General features: G+C 33.5%; 1 protein-coding gene across 2 annotated transcripts in view; it reads right to left on the bottom strand.

The window, feature by feature from the left end:
• Nucleotides 1-3,041: 3,041 nt before the first annotated feature.
• Nucleotides 3,042-23,010, bottom strand: part of PARP8 (poly(ADP-ribose) polymerase family member 8) — a 175,302-nt gene continuing 155,333 nt past the window's right edge. For both annotated transcript variants that reach the window (XM_049768368.1, XM_049768367.1), the window contains exons 23-27: nt 22,343-22,412; nt 19,608-19,681; nt 18,474-18,543; nt 16,923-17,007; nt 3,042-4,083 (exon numbers count right to left, since the gene is read on the bottom strand). In XM_049768368.1, coding sequence (XP_049624325.1) covers nt 3,981-4,083; nt 16,923-17,007; nt 18,474-18,543; nt 19,608-19,681; nt 22,343-22,412 — 402 coding nt within the window. In that variant the 3' untranslated portion in view covers nt 3,042-3,980. The remainder of the gene's footprint in view (nt 4,084-16,922; nt 17,008-18,473; nt 18,544-19,607; nt 19,682-22,342; nt 22,413-23,010) is intronic.

Here is a 23,010-nt window from a genome sequence, read left to right as displayed (position 1 = left end):
GTCTAAAAACTACTTGAAATTCTTTGACCTACAAAATCTTATCCTAATATATAGTAGTGTATACAAAATCTCAAGAAAAATTTACACCAAATCTATATATATAACCTGACAAAAATTTTAGCAGTTAATAAATGCCACAACATTTGAAATTCTGGAATAGCAGATGGACATTTTAATCTTTCAACTGTCTACTGTGGATAATTATTTTGATTTTAACAGAGTGGACCTAACATTGGCTTGTGAGAAAACAAGTCTGAAAGGAAACTATTTTCAACATTTATGATTTAGCCTCATTATACAATTCATTACACAATTCATTCAGTATTACATTAATATTCACCAGAGATAGAATTAACCATGTAATTACACTGTCAAGAAGTGATTAACTATATATATACATATATAACATATGTATATATAAGTTCAGATGGCCAGTTTAATTTTCTGATGCTTTCTATTATGACATTTTATTTATTCCTTACAATTTACTTAAACAGTCAACTTTCTTGAGGTAGTGTTATAATGAAAAATTTAGCATGATAGTAAAATGTGATATTTTTAAAATACGCTTTAAGTGCCACCATGAAACCCACTAATTGAGATGGTAGAGAATCCAAGGCTGACTTGACCCCTCGTGCTATTCAATTACTGTACGATGAAGTCATTCAATGACAAGGATGATGAGTTCTTCTTTAATTATTTTCTAATACTTTTCCATGACCTAAGGCAAGCTATGGTATTATAAAGTACTATTAGAAACTTTTCAGTGATATTAAAGAATACATGCTTGCATATCAAAGATTTCCCTATTTGATTTTTATCAAAAAGGACAATTGTTGAGGGGTTTCTTTTCTAAATTTTAAGTTTTTCAATGAGAAATATTTGAGTATTAACAGTTTTGGTTGGATTCTTGTAACACATAGTTTTTAATAATAAGATTAATGATGGAACCATTATATATTTAACATTTATTTATTTTTTATTGTTTGGGGCCACAATCAAGAATGCTTAGAAGTTACTCCTAGTTCTACTCAGGAATCACCTCTGGTGGTGCTTGGGGACCATATGGTTTACCAGGAATCGAACCCTGGTTGGCCATATGCAAGGCAAGTGCTCTAATCGCTGTACTGTCACCCCCTAAAAATTTTATGTAAGAATAAACTTCAATCCAAACCTTGAATTAAACTTGCTAAGCAACAAAAATAAAAACCATTACAATATAATGGACTCGAAGGCCCCAGCATAATGCATTTTACAGCTCGCGGTTATCATATTTTCTATGTATCTCATTGATTTTTTTTACCTTCCAAAATATTAAATGTATTCTCTCTTTTACAGTGGATAATAAACATAAAGTATTATTTAAAATAAGGTATATATAAAAATCATTAATGCTAAAAACATAAAGCTAGTAAATTAAGGATAATCTATTTCAAGAAGAAAATAAATGATTAATTTTGTTTAGAGAATTAATATTAAATAGAAATGGCTAAAATATGTAACTATTACAGAACACAAGTAACACTGCAAAATTTATAGAATATAAACAAAATGTTTGAAATAAGCAAATAGATCAACAGATAATACTATCTTAATGGGATGATGAACCAGAAATAAAAATATCAACTTTTAAATTTCAAGGGCCTGGTATACATTTTGGGAGCATAATATTCATTTCTAAATGCTATGACCAAAGATTCCTTGAAAATAAAAATGAGTATTAATAAACTTTAGCACTTTAAAAAGTTCAATGCAAAGGTAGGTCCTACTTAGGATGTTTAATTAAGATGGTTCTGGAATCTGAGTTTTGAAATAAATTCTGTCATTCTGCATTGCAATAAAGTTTGAATGAATTTCATTTGAACAATTTATGTTATCATAAAAGATGGTTACTGATCTGGACTTAGTGGAAATTAGCTACTCTTTGTTTCTCATAAGTGAATTGACTTTTATTCTTTACTTTGTAAGATTTTATAAAACTTCCAATACTTTTCTCCCTGTAGATCACTCACCTATTATCAAAAGAAGTAATGAACCAGATTAATGGTTTTGATATTCTGCTCAGGTTCACTACAGAGAAGTTTTGAAGTTTTGAAGTTTCAGGCAGCCTTAGCTGCCTGAAAGATGGAATGTCAAGATTGTCACTTATAAATCCTATAGTATATATTCATAGTTATGTAATATGTGTAATGACCAACAACATTTATTTGAAATTATTTTCATTTTTAAAAGGTTTGTAAAATGTATCCAATGTTTTGGGAGTCTAAGGTAGTCTTACCAGAAAGAAACGTGCAGTCTTCAATGCCAACAGATTTAAATATCTATTCAGATACCAAAATGGTACCATTGGCAGGCCCCTATCATGGCAATATTATCATTCAGTCTAGCTTTGAGTTTAGAGGCACAAATCAAAATAGATGAATGTTTTAAGCGGATACCATCACAACGATTAATATTTCAAACACTTCAAGTCTATTTTTGAAGAAAGAAATGGCTTATTAATTATTTACAATAAAAGAAAACAGTAATTAGTAAATACTTCCAAAATAGAAATACTTAAGTTATGCATGACCTTTCTTCTCACCTTTAATGCCAAAGAAAATAAACAAAGAAGTTATTACATCATACTTGCAAATGACAATACATTTTTAATTTTTCCTTTCAAATGCATTAGAATTAGATATGAGCCTTGATTCATAATTTGAATAGAGTGGCAGACTCACTAATTAGACTGCCTTCATGAATGGCCTATTCTAAAAACATCACATAGGAAAATAAACACTGTCAATTAAAATGTGTAAATGAACAAAAGAACTTCTGAACCCAAAGAAATAGATGGTTTGATGAACACATGATTCTTAAAAGAAGAACGCTTGAGAGCTGGTGCTATTATTCTCTAGAAACTCATTTGTGTTCTTTTAATATAAAAGAAACTTCAAAAATTTATTCTCAATATGAAAAAATAAGCAGAGTTATTAATGAAAATAATATAAAAATGCTGGTGTGGTATAAATAAATTTCAAAAATGTTTATTTGTAAGAAATAAAAAAATATAAACTGCTTAAACTTCAAGGACTTCCTTTTAAACACAATAATTTGAATATATTTATTCCACCAGAGGCATCTATGTTCCACAAATTATAACCTTTAGATAATATTGCAAATGAGTTCAATTTTTACTAATAGGCAAATTATTTGAACAAATAGAAAAATGTTTGCAAATATTTTCAGTGGATGAATGTGGCAAAATTGGCTCATATCTTAGTTTATTTATATCAAAACTTACTGCTTACTGATTATATTTTCTTTTCATGGAAAGAATAAATTTGTGGAGCTGAGCCTTCTCTTTTGTTAAAAATTATGTGTATATAACACATATGCATAATTGTAATTTTCATATTTTCTGCATGAATACATACACAGGTATATTACACAATTTGGGGCAAAGTATTGTTCACTAAAACTTAATTGGTTTGCATAAGAATAAAAAACCCAGGAGAAAAGAAAACATCCCTCCTCAAACTAGAATGTACATACCATTAATATATAGCACATTACAATGTGCCTACATCGCACCTATTGCAAAGTATCTTATAGGTTTAGATGCCATTATAAAATGTTTTCAGTTCTATTTTGGTAACCTAAAATGTCATTATATAATACCAAATGCCCAATCAAAGTGTTAATATAAAAATATCAGCACAAACCTGTTTTTTTAAATTTGTTTATTGTGTCAGCAACCCAAACTTCTGTTTAAGTGTTGCTGTAATTTTATTACTAGATTCCATAACCCTACAATCGATAAATTGTATACCATTTTAGGCATTATTAAGATACTTAGAAATGCTAAGAAAAATCAGTATTCAAAGGGTTAAGCTTGTTTATAATAACAACAAATTATTTTTTCATCTTCTTCAGTTCAAAATCCAGCTTTGAACCCGAGGAAGGTTTTCAAATCATGTTAATTAAGTGGTGGTCCTTTAACCAGTAGCAGTTTGATTACCAATTACTCTCAGGATCTCTTTGTGAATGCCACCTTCTTGTGTGTTAATATTTGCATCACCCACTTGGCCGTCTTCATAGCTGAAACACAGAAACATAATATGTGTACAAAGGCATATTAAGAAACATTTAATTAGCTTTGAAAAGCCATTTAGATCCCTAAAAGGGATCAAAAGAAAAACATATATATTTTCACTTATATTCAATAAAATGCCTACATTACTAAATCTTCAATGATTCTGCTGTCATGATTTTTTTTCTTCCTTCTTTTTAAATTTGTAATGTCTTTAGCACCACATAATGAATGCACTGCTTGAGCTACAAGATGCACTCCAGTTTCCTTGTCATTGCAAATATTCCCCATAATTTTTATTATTTTCACAGAAGCACACTAGGAAAGAATTCAGCTTCATATCTGCTAGGTTCTAGTCTCTTAAACTTCTTTTCTACTCACTGATTGACTTTCTGGTCAGCGAGAGACTCTAGAAATTACTTCACTTTCTGCCCCGCTCTTTTGTCACGTTTGCCTTCTAATTAACATTCTGTCATCATCTGTCTGCAATTCTTTCTCTCACCAGTTGCTGTACTTAGTTTGACTATAACATATTCTTATTTATGCTGGCACTTCACATAAGAATGCAAGCCAGCTAAGTTTAGCTAAGAAAGAGAAGTAAAAATATAACACTAAAGGACAGCAATTACTAAGTCCTTTAGAAAGAAATAATTACATTTTAGAAGATAATTCATTCCCTCAAATAAACTTACTTGGGCAATACGAATTTCAGAATAAAATTTTGAACTTCAGTGATAATATTCAGAGTAGAAAAAGTGGTGAATTAATTTTATTTCATACAGATGACTTCAAGAAAGAAGCTTTAGAGAAGTGGTAATTACTTCAAAATAGATAACCAGGGTTAAGTAAGCAGGGCCTCAAGATTAATATGTGCCACTGTCTTTCCCTCACTAGAATTAAGAGTCTTCTGCAAGAGCACAATAAGGGAAAATGAAGTACACTATATAAGGCCATGAAAGATTATGTCCTTATATAATCCACTACTTAAATAGCTAGTGATAATTGCATTTTATTAAGTTTAAGCACTTATAAAATGCATTTATGTATCTATCAATCTATACACTATCTATATATATGCATGCAAATTTATATATACATATATAGGTATACTTATATAGATACACACACACACATATAAAGCTTCCTAGTGGTGGTTCTAGAGAGATAGCTTCAAGAGTTGTTGATGTGCCAGTTTCTTCAGCCATTCATCTGTTGGGCATCTTTTGTCAGAATCTGTTTCCAGATTCTGGCTATTGTAAATAGTGCTGCAAGGAATACAAGTGTGCAGAAGGCATTTTTGTATTGTGTTTTTGTGTTCCTAGGGTATATCCCTATAGTAATATATAGACATGGAAACTATTATGCTGAGTAAAAAAAGTCAGAGGGAAATAGACACAGAATAGTCTCAATCATCTACAGGATTTAAGAAAAATAAGACATTATTGTAATAATTCTCAGAGACAATAGAGATGAGGGCTGGAAGAACTGGTCTTAATGATATGAAATTTACTACAGAAATGGTGAGTTCAGTTACAGAAATAACTACACTAACAACTATCATAACAATGGTAGTGAGAGAAATAGAATGCCTGTCTCGAATACAGGCAGGGGGTGGAGAGGAGGGAAATGGGGAGATTGATGGTGGAAATGTTCCACGGGTGAAGGGGGTGTTCTTTTATATAACTGAAGCCCAACTACAAACTTGTTTATAATCATGGTGTTTAAATAAAAATGTTATGAAACTGTGAAAACAAAAAAGAGCTGTTGTTGAACCCCTAGCACTGCATCGCAGGGCACAAGAACTGTACCTTCAGACTTACAGAACTGGATTGTATATCATTAAAAATGACCTTCAAGTCCCTGAAAGACCTTCCCAAAAAACCATCCATGGAAAAGAATGAAACACATGGTACATAGTACCATTATATTTTATCAAAGATTGAATACAAGTTGTCTAAGAACCACAGAATATGTAGAATGAATGCTTTACAACAGGTGCAAAAATAACCTGGTGCTTTGTAGCACTAAGATATATGTAGAAAACAACTAAAGATTTTAGCCCTTCTTATTGCATAAATCCTGGTTACCCATTAAACTGCATGTAAATAATTATTTAATTCAAGAAAGAAAACCTGTCTTGAAGACTTGGCTTTGGCCCATTGTTGTTTTACTTAGTCAAGTTAACTCCCCTCCCAGGACTTAGATAATGTAAAACAAGACAAAACAAAAAACTAAATAGAAATATTGGAACAGACAGAAATAATTACTGTAGTTTTAAAAAGATTAAAGATCTTGGTATTCTTTTGGGTACTTGATGGCTTCCAAATTTCAGATTATAATCCCCATATACCCATACTCCAAATTTCCTAATATGCATTTGTTTATTCCTTCTCCATGCTATACTTGGCACCTATCATATCCACTACCTAGGACACAACGTTGAGTAAGATATGCCAGGACACAACGTTGAGTAAGATATGCCTAACTGATATCTAGCCTACATTTTATCATCTTCTTTCTTTTCACGTTAGTCTTTCATTAAAATTTGTCAGTCATGCAAAGTTATCACTTTCTTCATCAATTTACCCAACACATACTTGTGACATTGCTGAAAAATAATGTTTGGTCTCCTACTTAATTAACTCAAAAATTCCATTCTTTATCTACTTACTTTCTAGTTAGCTTTTGATAATTCATCCCAGTCTATTACATTCTTTTTCATGGCTTCCCATTTTAATGGTAGCTTGAGTCACAATTTCACTGCTCAATGTCTTTTCTTCTCTTGATAAACAAACTCTAAATTATTTAATTTCCGTTACTATGCTTTAACTACCATCAATATGCTAATTCTGGAAATTCTATCTCCACTTTTCTCTACAATTATCCTATAGAAACCGCACTATAGTAAATCAAATTTGGACTTAATTTTTAACTTAATACTTCCTTTACTTTCTACAAGTATCTCAATCTGAAGTGTTTTTATTTGTCTATGTATGGAAAACTCCATGCTTTCCTGTCTAAACTCAATAAACCGAGGTTCCTCATTTCCATTTCCTAATTCCTAGCGCATTTCCTCTCTCCTTACTTAAACATTATATTGTTTTAGGTCAGTGTTTATGTCACCTAAATGGTTAACAGTGTGGCTCTCTCTACAGATCTTCCAACTTCTGGGAAGATGGGGAGAGGAGGCAAGACTAGCATTGGCTACAATAAGGGTGTGGATGAATTTTTTTTTGTACATTTTAAAAAGGTAGATTTAAGGGAAGCACTGAGTAATCTTTCTTTTGAAAGGGAGTAGGAGAGCTTATAAATCTGGGGGCCTCTGATTTAGGCCTTTATTATCATACACATATTTGAGTAATTTTCAAATTATAGGTGGCATACAATTAACAAATTCTGAAAATAAACTGTCCAGGCTTGCATCTGAAATAAAATTGAGGGCAAGAATGACGGTACAGGGGATGAGTATTTGCTTTCTGTGTGACTGACCTGGGTACAATCCCACATATCATATATGGTCCTCTGAGCCCTACCAGGAAAAATCCTTGTATGCAGAGCCAGGAGTAAGAGTGAGCACTGATATGGATCCAAATCCCTCCTCACCCTGACCTGCCATCTATGAAATTACAGTAAGTAGACAAAGAATAGGACAAATAATATTGACTGTGTAATTCAACTCATGCATTATTTTCTGTCCCCAAATAAGGTCAAACACATTTCTTTTGCTGTGAGGAAAATTAACTTGTATCAACTCCTATATGTTAACTTGTATGTTAACTTGTATGACTCCTGTAATACCAATATGAATGATCTGTTTCACTTTTATCTTCCTCATCTTTCCTTTAAGACTAGATTAAGACAAGTAACCCTCACTTTATTTACAAAATAAAACCCAACTTCACTAGCAATGAGAACCAGAGTCCTTCATGATATAAACTTCCTTTCCAGGCATGTCTCGTCACTGCCTCATCTATTGAAGTCAGACAACTACAATGCCATATTCAAATATTACATGTTTATTGATACTTATAAAGCATTTGCAGTTAATTCAGTGGAAATGACACTCACATTCCTGAAATAAATGGTAAGATTTAAAACAGAAAATTGAAGGAGAGAGCAGAGTGGAATGGTGAGATTTAAAGTTGTATATCAAGGAATATTCCTGTTTTTCCACTGTATATAAAGTTGACAAGAAAGCACAACAGTGGGGGCGAAGACATAGCACAGTGATAGGGTGTTTGCCTTGCACGCACCTGACCCAGGATGGACTGAGTTCAAATCCCGGCATCTCATTTGGTCCTCTGTGCCTACCAGTGGCAGTTTCTGAGCACAGAGCCAGGAGTAACCCCTGAGCACCACCAGGTGTGATCCCCTCCCCCCCAAAAAGAAAGAACAGTATTAAGTTGGGGGATAAGAAAGCTAAAAGACTTTGGGTGGGGCCGGTGCAGTGGTAAGGCATTTGCCTTGCATGCGGCTGGCTGACCTAGGACAGATTGTGATATGATCCCCCAAGCCAGGATCGATTTCTGAGTGCAGAGTCAGGAGTAACTCCTGAGCATCACAAGGTGTGGCCCCAAAACAAAACAAAACAAAAGTCTGTGGGTGGCTTAATTTAGGAAGCAAGTATAATAATAAAAGAAAAATAAGTATTTTATTTGGTTAACAAATAGTTCTTAAATATAAGAATTACTTTTAGCATTGTGATATATGAGTTAAAGTGCAGTTTTGCTCTGTTCCCAATGTACTTTCTTGGTTTCAGAAATGCCTTATCTTGAGATATTATTTAGTAGTGCAAAAGTTGAAAATGTAACAAATTTCTAAATAGGTAACTAAGAAAGGACCTGTGAGTTACCCATTCTGGCAGAGATAAATAGGTTATAACTCATAAATTATGATTCATAACAGAATAAACCAGCCCAAGTTATTAACTAGGCAGGAAAGAATGATCTATTCTAAGCAAATAATAAAGTAATAAATCTCTACATGAAGGCTAAGACAAAATGTGCGGAAAAAAAAGATTTTAGCAACAGAGGCTCATTGTTAGTTTCCTCTGTGTACCCCTCCAGTAGGGTGAATTGATGTGACGTAACCATCAATTTGCATTCTTATGTCTCTCTTCTCTTTGTCTCACCGTTGCTAAGATTGTCAGAGGAAAAACTCCTAAATTGTGTCCCAAGCCACAGTTTCAGATAAATGCCTAGCCGCAGTCCATCTAGGTGCTAATTAAATAAATTTATTTGCCTTTACACCTAAGATTGTTTTGATGTGATTAAGCAAACTTGGTCACAACATTTGGAGCCCCAGATAGAGGCCACCAAGGTATCACAGAGCTCACAGGTATCACTGAGGGAGGGTCCTTTTGAGAATTTCTGGAGCCCTATGAGAACCCAGATCCCTTAGCACCACACCTACAATTAGGAGAGGCTCCAACTACAGAAAATACCTCTCTTCTTTTGACTCCTTTCCCTTTCAGAGTATTTATCACAATATGGGATGAAGAATAATCTCAGTATCACAAATATTAGATTGTGAATGTAACGAAAGTTTATGCCCAGAAAGCAATTTTTTTAAGAGAGTAAGAATGGATCAATTGGGAAATGTTATACTTGAGTAGGTTCTTTAGAGGAAGTAAAACAAATGAAATACTGGGGCCAGAGCAGTGGCGCAAGCCATAAGGCATCTAACATGCATGCCTAGAATGGACCATGGTTCTATCCTCTGGCGTCCCAAATGGTTCCCAAAGCCAGGAGCAGTTTCTGAGCGCATAGCTAGGAGTAAACCCTGAGCATCACCACTGTGGCCCCAAAACAAAAACAAACAAACAAAAAACAAACAACAAAAAAAAACTTTATAAAAGGAAACTAAAATTACTTATGCTGCCAGGACCATAAAACAATTTTTTTTTTTTTTGGTTTTTGGTTTTTGGGTCACACCCAGCAGCACTCAGGGCTTATTCCTGGCTCTACACTAAGAAATCACTCCTGGGAGACTCAGGGGACAATTTGGGATGCCGAGATTTGAACCACTGACTTCTGCATACAAGGCAAATGCCCTACCTCCATGCTATCTCTCTGGCGCACAACTAACTTTTAATTATAAGCAGTCCAATTTGGGCCAGGCACTATTATTTACCTTGCATGACCCAAGTTCAATCCCTAGCATGAGTAATTTCTGAGTGCAGAGCCAGGAATAACCCCTGAGCACTGCCAAGTGTAGCCCCCAAAAATAAACAAACAAACAAAAAAACAAACATTTCAATTAGGGAATGGGGAGATAGTGCAGTGAGTAGGGCCACTTTCCTTGCACACGTTCAATAACCTAGATTATTACCCAGCATTCCATATGGTGCTGCAAAGCACCATGTGTAGTGAACCCTGAGTGAAAAGCCAGATAAATACTGAGTAAAAACAGAAACAAAAAAAAAATACTTCATGTGGCTCCAATATAAGATAAAATTAAATTAAATTAAAATTTGTCAATTAATTAGGGTTTTTCTTTTGTGGCAGCCACACCTGGTGATGCTCAGGAATCACTCTTGACTTGGGGGACCATATGGGATGCCCGGGATCAAACGGAGGTCCAGTCCTGGGTCAGCCACTTGCAAGCAAATGCCCTACCACTCCACTATCACTCCTGCCCCTCAATTAACTAGTTTTAAAGTAATGGGGAGGTAAAACATAACAGAAGATGGAATTTTGCTCTCTGAAACTCTTCCATAAATTTAAGAAAAATATATATTATAAAATACACAAATGAAAACATTTGATAGTACTGACAACTTTATTCTCAAACTGATAGAAGTAGCATAGGATAATTTTAAGATTGGTGCACACAGATTTGTTTTCTAGTCCCCAATCTGGAATTCAGTTACGATAGCACTGATTTTCATTGGTAACAGAAAGGAGAAATTCAGTGTGAACTGGATGCTTCTCTAAACTCTCATTCAAAGTTCCTGCAGACACTCTTGATGTTCTAATTGCAGTGACTTCCTGGCCCATATTTAGTCTCTTAGTTACTTTTGCCCATTTAGTCTTTTGGTCTTGCTTCCACTCAATAGGTACTGTACTTCTGCACAGGATATAAGATACCCCTGCACAGATATAGTTTTCATTTTTCTAGGCAAAATAATAAAATCATGCAAATAATTGTAGCTGGGGAGAAAGGACAAGCAAAATTCAAAGTAAAAGTACATATTATGTCTGAAGTTGTCAGACCAATGGAAAAATACAAGCAGTTAAGCCTTGAAAGATTAGTCACAGACTGAGCTGGTGAAACAATCATTTGGACAAAGCAAAGGTAGAGTAATAGCAAAATCACTACAAGAAGTTTAAAAAAAATAACAACAGAATGACCATATATCATTCTCCCTATACAATCATTTTATCAGGTAACTGAAGTAATGTAAAACAAGCTCAGTACTGCAGAATGTTATATTTTTATTTGCTAAGAACAAACAAGGAATAATTAAAACTCTGCCTTAAGAGATGTAACAGGGGGCCAGTGAGGTGGCGCCAGAGGTAAGGTGTCTGCCTTGCAAGCACTAGCCAAGAAGGACAGCAGTTCGATCCCCTGGCGTCCCATATGGTCCCCCCCAAGCCAGGGGCAATTTCTGAGCGCTTAGCCAGGAGTGACCCCTGAGCATCAAATGGGTGTGGCCCAAAAACCAAAAAACAAACAAACAAACAAACAAACAAAAGAGAGATGTAACACGTACTAGGGAGTTCAGAGAGGTGTACTGATCCCAATTCAATACCTGTAACCTCATGATCCAGATCCCCAGGACACCTCTAGGAATGACCCAGGAGCACAGAACCAGGAGTAATCCCTGAGTACAGCTGATGTGGGTCAAAACCAAAAATATAATCATCTAAAAATCTGAGCTTAACATTCTCTATACTTGAAAATGAAGACTACACATCAGAAGATAAACTGTAGTTAACAAAATAAATAATTCTTTTCCCTGTCTTACTTTTGATTTTAGTTTTGGCACAGTGAACATGTCTAATAAAATAATCATACTATTGAACAGATCTGACACTGGACAAATTAGCCTTGGGGCAATAAATTAAACAAGAAACAGAAGTGTTACTGGTCATCTGGCATATCTTTAGAAGAGAATAAAAACACAGGCATAAATATGAAAATTTGTGCCATGAAAAACTAGGAAGCTTATGACTAAGGTGATCAAGAAAATTGAAAACTACATCTAAGATTTCAAGTCTCTGATATATAAAATTTTGTTTAGAAAGGGGAGTTAATTAAGTTTTTAGCAATAATGGGTTTTCATTTTGTACATATTGACTGATATTAGCAAGTTTTTTGAGAGGATATGCCCAGCCAGCAACTATAAAGTAGGCATTTCACTCATTCATTCCTATCTCTCTGCCAAGTATAATGCTAAGTATACAAAGAAAAATGACACAGTCCCTGACCTCAAGAAGCACACAGAATAATGGAGAAAAACAAACATACTCTTTTAAAATTGAAAAAAGAAGTATGAGGTGAGAGAATGGAAGAGAAAATCCAAGCTTAATATAGGAAGGAAAGAGCAAAACATGCAGTATGAGAATCACAAAATATGCCCAAAGGGCAGTAAAGCATCACTGATGTGATATATGGTCCAAGAAACTGGGGATAGCATTTTCTTGACCTTCCAATACCATGGCTCTTAAAGTGAGTGGATGCAAAGAATAAAGAATTAGTTCACCAAAAGGAGAGTGAGCTTCAACTTAGAAGCAGTTTGTAGGTACTGAAGTTTTTAAGCAGAGATTGAGGTGGCAGTTTAAATCTTGGAAAGAGTTCTGTATTGAAGACAGAGAAAATTGATTTATTACAGTCTGGGGATAAAGCACAGTTCTCTCTGATCATATCAGCTAGATGTCACACAGTTTGTTATCACACAGTTTCACTGAGCAATGACTAAATGTTCTGTCTTCTACCTTTCTAAATGTTTTCACCTCAGTATGTCCTGATTCAAACTACTTTATTTTTGTAAGACCTTAATGAATGCTGTATCTACTTTATTAGTGGTCATCATACAGTTCTCCTTTCAGATATTTTTCCTATATATGCATTCTAAATATATTTTCATCTATAATCGCAAATAAAAATCACATGTAGTCCAAAATATTTTTATTTTTTTGCCTTTGTCCTGTTATTCAAACTTACAAGCAAAGGGGCATCAATAAAGCAGGAGAATAAAAGTAAAGGGCAAGAGTTCAGAGTATAGCCTCATGTGAGAATTCAATGCAATGAGTAACTGAATTTTGAAAGGAAGCTCTTTGGGTGAGTTATAGCAACACAAGGGAGAAAGACAAATTTTAACTGAGAGGTTCATGGAGAGATGGTACTTAGTGGTTCTTAGCTCAACTCTAAAAACTATTGTACACTGGGATTGAGTTCTCCTAAAATCTACTTGGCAAGCTACATCTGCTTGACTGAAAAATGTTCTGCAGATGGTCTGTGTTTTTATCTATTTCCTGTTCTTACATAAAAAACGTCTCGAAATGTTTTGCAAAATAGGCGAACATAAGTTGTAAATGCAGTTAGTGCAGAAAACATGAAAACAATCTGAAGAGCTTCCTGTTCTAAATCAAATACTGGAGTATTAAAAAGGTACTTCTTAACTTCAAATCAAAAAATATCAGAAAAAAAGGCTTTTTTTTTACCTTTCCTTGGTCATAGACAGTTGAGTTAAAAAGCATACTCCCTTCAATTATGATTTCCATTATGGCAGTGTTGGGGAAAGTGAAGCACTTGGAGTAGCTCTTGGTATCACATACACCTAGCCTGTTAACTTGCCAAGTAAGCAATTATCTGCCCTTAGATTTTGTTTTTTAGTTCTATTTATAAAAAGTAAAAATGCTAAGTTTTACTTGTTAGACCTAATTCCCATTCTCACTAAAACAAGCACTTACAGAACCAGAGAACAAAATACCCTTTTTTTTTTTATCTTTCTGCATAAATTTTGCTTCTGGCCTTTATTTAAAAAAAAAAACCACTAACTTTATTTACATATATTGACCTTCATGTCTTTATGAAAGTTTCAAATTCAGAAAAGAAGTAATTGAATCAAGCTTTAACAATTTCTATTCTAGAAATTGGATTTTTAATTTGTGCATAAACCCTGAATTATTTCATTTTTGTGAGGTATTTGTATATGTAGTCAAGTCTATTAATTTTTAAAGTTTCCAGAAAATGTTTTGAATCTAGTGTTCTTCTATTTTATTCTAAGTGATACTTTTTTTAAAATTTTTTTGATTTCTTTTATTTTTTGATACAACAATCTGTTCCCTAAAATTTGTTTATTTTTCTCATTTTGTGTTTATTTGTTGGAAAGAATATAAATACAGCACTAAGAATCTTTAATATCTCCTTTACTCTGGAAATCAGATTAGTATTGAAATGATTTTAAGTTATTATTTCACCTGAAACACAATTTAATAATGAAGTCAGTATTATAGTTACTAAGCCAATCTTCAAACACAGAAATATAATTTTAAGTCATAATAAAATAACAGATTTAATCTAAAAACTCAAGGGTATATTTGAGATTACTCACTGTTTTTTTTTATCAATTAATCTTTTTCCTGATGCTACCACTTCCTAAGAAGGCACATCACTACTAGAACTCTGTGATTATATAATTTTAAAGAAACTGGTGGTTGTAATGAGAATCTACATTCATTAGTGAATAAATTTTCCTCTTGATATGTTCTGTATCTTATCAATTTTACTTAATTAGTTGCTCTTCTCCTCAGGGTTTAAATAAAAGAGATAAAAATCACAATTATGTTTTATAAAGAAATTAAATAATCATCTTAATGGAATTTTCATTTTGTATGATTTGTCATGTATCTGAGTGTCTACAAATGATTCCTTCAAAAGTTTTTTCCTTCAATTTTTCTCTCCTCTGGAATTCAGAAAGTTTTCTCTCAAAAAAACAAAACAAAACAAAACAAAACCCAGGAGCCATAGCACAGCAGTAGGGCATTTACCTTGCACATGGCTGATCCAGGACAGATCTACATTTGAGCCTCAGAGTCCCATGGCCCCCGTAGCTAGGAGTGATTTCTGAGTGCATAGCCAGGAGTAACCCCTGAGCATCACCAAGTGTAGTCCAAAAACCAAACAACCATCTGAACAAACAAATAGCCACATATCTACACACTCACACAACACATTTCTGCAGATTTTATTTGTGTTCTTTACATAAAGTTTCAAAGAACTAAGACTAGAAAGGCTAACTGCCTACTTTGAGTCAGGTTGCTTACTTAGCTTAATAAACATAAAATTTAGCAAGACATTTAAAAACTACATTCACTGTTTAAAAACAATTTTTCTCAGTAAGGAAAGAATTTGGAGTTCTCTTTTTTTTGTTGTTGCTTTTTCAAAAAGTCAGTATCACTCAATGAAGTAACTGTGAATGAAGGTATCTTTTGGGAGACTGTTCTAATTGAATAATGATCAAAATGATCATGAAGAGAAGAAATTGTTTGAGGACTAAATTGTGCCAGCTTAGTTCTCTAAGAAACCTTTTAAAAGATGGTGTGTGGATAATTTCCCAATGAGTCTCCAAAGTCATAAGATCCCTCATCTACTTTGTATTCTGCCCAGAAAGCTGACCTATATGGTCTCCTTCAATGTTCTCCCTTGTTCTCTTAATTTCTACAAAGGTTTGGTCAGTAAGGACTCCTTGCAGAAAGCACTGGCAGGAACAAGGGTTCCCTTGGCTCCATCCCTACAAGGTTGGCCTTCGCTATCCAAGACCTGCAACTAAAGGCTAAGACTACTAACAAGAAAGGTTTAACTTGTCACATTCCCATAACTGCCTCCTACCCTTGTTTTTGTGGTTAACAGCTCTGGGGCTATTCAATTTAGACTATTACAATATATTTAGTTCCTTTATTATCATTTTGTAAGTTACCTAATTGTGGATTTGAGAAATGTTCAAAGTTTTCATGAGTCATGAATTTATTTTTGGGATCCTGACTTATTTAGGTAGAAATACTGTTTCACTACAGCTATTGGTAGTACTGCATCTATTGAGAGTTTATGCAATACATTAACACCATCTACTAATAACTGGTGACCCTATGCACAAACTAATAGAAGTGGGGTTCTTTCTACTATATTCGTTATTATCTCCCCATTAAGAAAATTATGGAATTAGTATAAATTACAAACACATTAAGATGCATAGTACATAAAGTTGCACTACATAAAAACCAGTTTCAAATCATCCAAAAACAAAACATGAAATCCATAGCATTTTCATTAGAAACAGTTTATCCATAAGCTAGCATATCATAGGTAGAGTCTGCAATTATCACACATCTATTAGGACAAATATTGATGAAGTTATTTTCCCTAGATTTTATAACTCAACTTTTCCCTGAGGTCCTTTCTGTGCCCTGATTGTAGAAAAGGAAAGAAGAAAAACAGGTAGGTGAGATTTGGACAGTATGATGCACTTGTTACTAAGTGATGCATCTCTTAGAATGCAGATGTGTCAAAAAATCCACATCCATCTGATAGCCCATGTCATATAAGATAATGACCTCCTAGAGTTCTCTTCATAGTTCTAATTTTATTGCTTAAAACATTAGTCTACCTATACACACATATATATACACAAGTCATTAGAGACATGTTTTATGTCAGTACAAAGTTAACAGTATTTAAATGTCGCTTTTCTCTATGCAATTTATTGAAATTAAAATAGATTGTGAGAAACTATTTATTACTTATACACTGGCTATTAAAAATAATAATATTAATATTGATACCGCATCTTTCATCATTTACGTGGAAGACAGTCTATATGAACTTGAGTATTTTCACTTACACAAAGAAAAATCGTGTGCAGACATGATCGGTATTTGGCACAACCCATATCTCTCCATGTTTGTGCAGGTCAGGTGAGGTGATCACTGCAGGTGAAACAAAATTAAAAACCTATTGATTTTAAGTTACAATAAGCTGTATTCTCAGAAATCTATAATAAAATTTTATACAAAAGGGATTGGAGATAGAGTACAGCATGCAGGATAATTGCCTTGCATGCAATTGATCTGGGTTCATTTCTTAGTACCACTAAGGTTCCTTCAAGCACTGTCACCAGTGATCTCCAGGCTAAAAGCCAGGAGAAATCCTGAAAAACTGCTTGGTATGCTCCACAAATAAACAAAATAAAAAAATCATGTTTAACTTACTTCAATGTCAATAAATGCAATTTTTTAAAAATAATGTATTGTTTAACAAGCATATGTTTTGAACATGACTCGTGTAATAATTACTTTTGTAATGGGAAAATGTCCTCTCAGTTGCAGAAAGTAAATCAGTGACTCACATAACTATTAGGTGTCAAAACTTATGGTTGTTAAAAGTGAATATTAAAACTTCCAAAAATGTTTTTCTAGCTTTGCTGGTTTATAGGAAAAATAAGGAAAAGTTATGATCTTGCAAACTCCTCATCAATCTTCTTGTCTTAGGTTCAGCACAAGAGCTAAGAAGCTGAGCACAAGAACATAGATTAGGGCCAGAAGGGACAGTCCAAGGTAGGAAGCTTGCTACAAAGAGTAGGTGAGTGCAGTTAGAGCAGAAGGGGCTGCTATGACAATAATAGTCGGAAATGATCACTCTGGACAAGAACGGGTGCTGAAAGGAGGATTAGTGATATACATGATACCCCATTCAGTAACAATTTTGTGAAATTGTTAAAGGAAAAATAGAGATAGAGAAAGTGAAAGAGAGAGGAGGAGGAGGGAGGGAGGGAAGGAGAAAGGAGAAAAGGAGGGAGAAAGAAAAATGTTTGCCACAGAGGCTAGCAGAGAGTAGGGCAGGAGGGAAACTGGGTATATTGGTGATGAGAAATGTGCATTGGTGAAGGGTACTGAATGACTGCAATTAAATCATTAACAACACACTTTGTAATTGTGTATCTCATGGTGTTTAATTCAAGAAGTTACTTTTAAAAAGAAAACTAAATTATAAAAACCATAAAGACCGATTCTATTCAATTATTGCTTTGGGAAATGATTAATTATAGCCTTTCTTCATATTCCTTTATATTCAAAATCCAACATAAAGAGTAAAAGGGCATACTAACAGTAACCAAACAAAATGTAATACTTGGTCATAAAACTATAGTTACCATTATAATGCAATATCTACTAAGAATGAATAGAGAACTTTCTGAGTTCTTGGCAGTTCCACCTTTTGGTTTTCACCTTTATCACCTCTATTTAACCTGCGTTCCACTAAGGCTATAAGAGATTGTAATAAATAATAATGCTTTCACTATTTTATTATACATATTCCCTAAATGTACTTCATTTCTTAAATACAGACAAGATAGAGAATTGATGCTATAAAGCTTATAAAACTTTCATCTTACCTTCACATAAGGCTATGCATTTTAAGTTACGGCTTTGCAGAAATTGGGATTGCTGTCCTTTTTTCTGTGACTAAACTCCAAAAGAATTGAAAAATCAAAGTAAAAATAGGGCACACGAAAGTAAAACCCAAATGGTTATCCATTAAAAAAGTCATTAATGTCTTTCCATATTTTTGAAAAGCTTCTTTAGACTAATAGCAATATTCTTATGTCTCTTAATGTAATATGATATAATCTATGTATATAATAATTATTAAGTAGCTATCTCATGTGAACTAAAATGCCAAAATAAAGTTCAATAGTCTGAGAATGACTCAAGCTTACTTTTACTGAGCCGGGTATTTTTACTTCAAAGAAATAAAATTAAACCTGCATAATCTTTTAAACATTAAAATCAATAATTCAATAACTATTCATAGGTACTTCATTTTTATAGCAACATTAGGTAAGCTACAGAAGGTAAAGTTACCTGTAGAAATATCTGGATTTTTTTGGCTAATATTAGATTTTTATACCCTTTTTTAAAACTTACAAGTTATGTATTTATTATATGAACTTATAGCTTATCCAAATGTTTATTTGCTTTCTTTAAAACAAGGACTTTGTGTTTGTTCTCTCTTTATGCCTAAAATGTTCTTACTGTCAAAGAGATAGAAGATGGATGCCGCCCTCACTCACTGACACAAATATGAGCTGAGAGAATAGTTTCCTTGACATCCTCCATTGGCACTGATTCTACTTTCAATTTCCTTCTCATTAATTACCGTTTGCCTGATTTTTCCATAATATTCACCTGCATCTAACAATGCATTTACTAATTTGTTGATCATCAGTGGAATAAAGCCTCCAGGAAAATTGTTTTTCAAAATAATTTTCCTGTTTTTGATTTTCATCATAACTTAGTTGTATAGTGACTCTTCAGTAGTATAGTAGGAAAAGATGTGATAAACACTTTCTGAATATTTATTAAATAAGGCATTTCAGATTTTCTATTTTAGATTGAGGTGAATTTCTTGATAATCAATGACCACTGAAAGTAATTCTGTGGACATAAACAGCCAGTGTAGATGGAAATCTCCTTGCTACTGAAGCTAGTTTTCACTCATCATCCAGTCACTCCAGTTGCTACAACACCTGTGACAAATTGTTGCTTTTACTGCTGGAAGCCGGTTCATCCTTGACTGACACTTTCTGCTTCTTGTTCATCCCTGAAAATATTAGCAAACAAATAAGTTAAAGATACAGCTACATGATGCAGCTAAAATACAATACCTGAATCTGGAACAAAACTTAGTTGGTCTAAAGATTCTGGATGACTCAGAACAAATGAACTTCCTTCCTTTCCACTGGAAACAGGGATAAGAAGTTAACTTGTCTAAAATGAATGTGGTTATAAGATTCTTAAAAATGTTTTTCAAAGGGCTTTGGGGCATGTAATATTTTTCTTGGCATCTAGTTAATAGAAAGACAAGAGTAAATATGGATTAAAAACAAAAGAATTGGTACTACAACTTAATTCATGAATTTCTGTTTGTTTTTGTTTTTTGAGTTTTGAGTAGAATTTACTCCTTTAAAAAATAAAACCCGATGAAGCTACCCTGTTTGTGATACTCATAAGCCCTAGTTTACTCTAATAATCCATGATTTAAATATGTAAAGGACTTTACACAAAACAGAACAAAAGGAACATGATTTAGAATAGGTTGATTTGGAACCATGTTCTTCTATTATCCAAATTTGTGAGAAGTATGTTGATATTTTTGTTGTCATTTAAATTAATAATGAGCAAATTTTAAATAAAAATGAGCTAAGTTTTACGGATCAAACTGCAAATGAAGAGACCTCTTTATCAGGTCTGACTTCTCTTCCACTGCTGAAGTGAATAAACCTGAGTTGAAAAAAAGATCTAGTGTTTCAGAAAAAGAATTGAAAAGAAGCAAAATATTTTGTTTGCAGAAAAAATATTGTTCACTACCCTTTATACTTTAAGGCCTCAAAACCAAATAGAGAGTTTGGATCATTTTTCATTGCAGATATTTTCAATTCAGAGACACATTTGATAAAATATGGGGCCAGAAAGATAGCACTGAGGGTAAAGGGCATTTGCCTTGCACACAGCCTACCCAGGTTTGATCCTTGTCATCCCATATGGTCGCCAAAGTCGGCTAAGATTAATTTCCAAGCACAGAGCCAGGAGTAACAAACTTCCTGAGCACTGCTGGGTGTGGCCCAAAAATCAAATAAAAAAGAAATGAAAAGAATTGAATGAATCTTAAAAGCTCATTCCCTTGATAAATATACAGACACATATACATATATTGTACCACAATCCTAAGAATACTTTAGAGGAGTTCATTAAACTAACAAAACGTATTCACACTTTAAGATAAACAGTATCTGAATAAATAATTCTTAATAAATAATAGGTTTTTTTTTTGGTTTTGTTTATTTTTGTTTTTTTTTGGGGGGGGCCACACCAGTTTGACGCTCAGGGGTTACTCCTGGCTATGTGCTCAGAAATCGCCCCTGGCTTGGGGGGACCATATGGGACGCCCGGGGATCGAACCGCTGTCCTTCCTTGGCTAGCACTTGCAAGGCAGACACCTTACCTGTAGCACCACCTTCCCGGCCCCAGTAATTGTTTTTATTCTTATCTAAGATAAGAGTGCAGTCATTTAAATTCGTTTTTAGTTTTTCATTTTATACTGATATAATTAGACTTACTGCATTTATTTTTACTTTTTTGGGACACCCTGGAGAATCTTAGGGCTTACTCCTGATTCTTTGTTCAGGGATCACTCCTAGCGTAGCAGGGTTTTTAACTATATGAGGTACCAGGAATTGTGAGTTTAAAGTGCTTTCTAATCTTAAACTGTTCACAATCATCAAAACATTTCCATGGAATATACAGTAGAATCCAATGTTACATAATTGACATAATAAAAAATTATGCCCAATAATAGGAGAGTAACATGGATGCAGAGTATACAAACCTTATTTTCAATATTTGTTTTAAGTGAAATAACAGAACTTATTAAAAAGCATACTAATCCTGAGGTTGAAAAATTATTTCATCCTATAAAGAAGTGTCAAAAATACATGTTGACATGTGTTTATTATCACTCATAATATTTCTCAGGCGAATTTAAAACAATAAATGCAGGGCTGGAGAGATAGCATGGAGGTAAGGTGTTTGCCTTTCAGAAGGTCATTGGTTTGAATCCCAGCATCCCATATGGTCCTCCGAGCCTGCCAGGAGCGATTTCTGAGCATAGAGCCAGGAGTAACCCCTGAGCACTGCTGGGTGTGACCTCCCCTCCCCCTTTGACTCTAATCCTTAAAAAAAAAAACCCACTTAAATTTTTGAAGTTAACTTAAACTAATATGCATATGCAAGGGAATGTAAGAAAATATTATGCCTTCAAAGTTTAAGGAGTTACGTAAGTTTTATGGCCTTAGATTGCTTTGTGTGCTGCTAAGAAATGTTATAATGTACTACAACCTGGGGACTTGAGGGACAAAGTAATTGTACATGGGTTCTATTTTACTTTTCTTAATGTTCTTTGATTGAAAGTTCCAAATTAAGGTATCAGCAAGGGGTTTTCTTCTAAGAATTCTGTTTATGGGTGATTGTCCTTCCACTGTAACTTTACCTTGTCCTCTTTCGTTGCATCTTTGTTCTCATAATTAAAATTAAAATATTAATAAAAAGATAATAAAAAAAGAAAAGAGGAAAAAAATCAACTTTAGTCACCTGATAAAAAATGGTATGCTGGCATTATATGTAAAACTAAAAAAATCAAATTAAGTTAAATTTAAATAAGACTAAAAAATTAATTCCTACTTGAGCTTAGATACTACCAGCTTACCTGAGTAACCAAATGATATGCTTGACATTGGACTAAGATAGATCCCACTTCCGAACATTGCACCATGAAGCTAAAGTGGGAAGAGGTGGGAGGGATGAAAAGCAGTGAGTCGATGACCTCAATGTTTCCAAAAATAAGTCTAATAGTTTTATTTTAGTGCATTTACATTTAAATCTGATAAAGATTTTAAATTCAGTGACTGATATATGATATAAAGGAAACGATCTATTATATTCTTTCACTGGAATACCACCCTGCTCAGAACAATTATAATTTTCTCTAATTATTTCTGTTTTAGGAACTCTGAAATGTAGTATGAACTAAGAACTAATTTAGTAGCTGTGCATTTATGGTGATTATCACTTAATTTAGTTCAACTCTTATGGTGATAGATCAATGACTGGTTTGAACATTTACTTACTGACCACATTACAGGGCAAGTAAATACCAACTGTCAAAAATGATATGGAATGTGTAAGATGAAAGTTTACAGTAGATGAGGACCACACTCACAACTTCAAACTGTCCAGATTTTCCCTTTTTTTAAAAAAAGTATTAACATAGGGGATATGCACAAGAAATGTGTATTAAAATTATTCATACAAAAATATAATTTTTTTATTTCTATATAGTATGTCAATTCTGTTTTATTATTTTGTGAAATGGCT

This window comes from Suncus etruscus, chromosome 2 (genome assembly GCF_024139225.1).
Source record: "Suncus etruscus isolate mSunEtr1 chromosome 2, mSunEtr1.pri.cur, whole genome shotgun sequence".
Taxonomy (NCBI): domain Eukaryota; kingdom Metazoa; phylum Chordata; class Mammalia; order Eulipotyphla; family Soricidae; genus Suncus; species Suncus etruscus.
The sequence above is the reverse complement of the archived record's forward strand: the minus strand, read 5'-3'. Positions and strand labels throughout refer to the sequence as shown.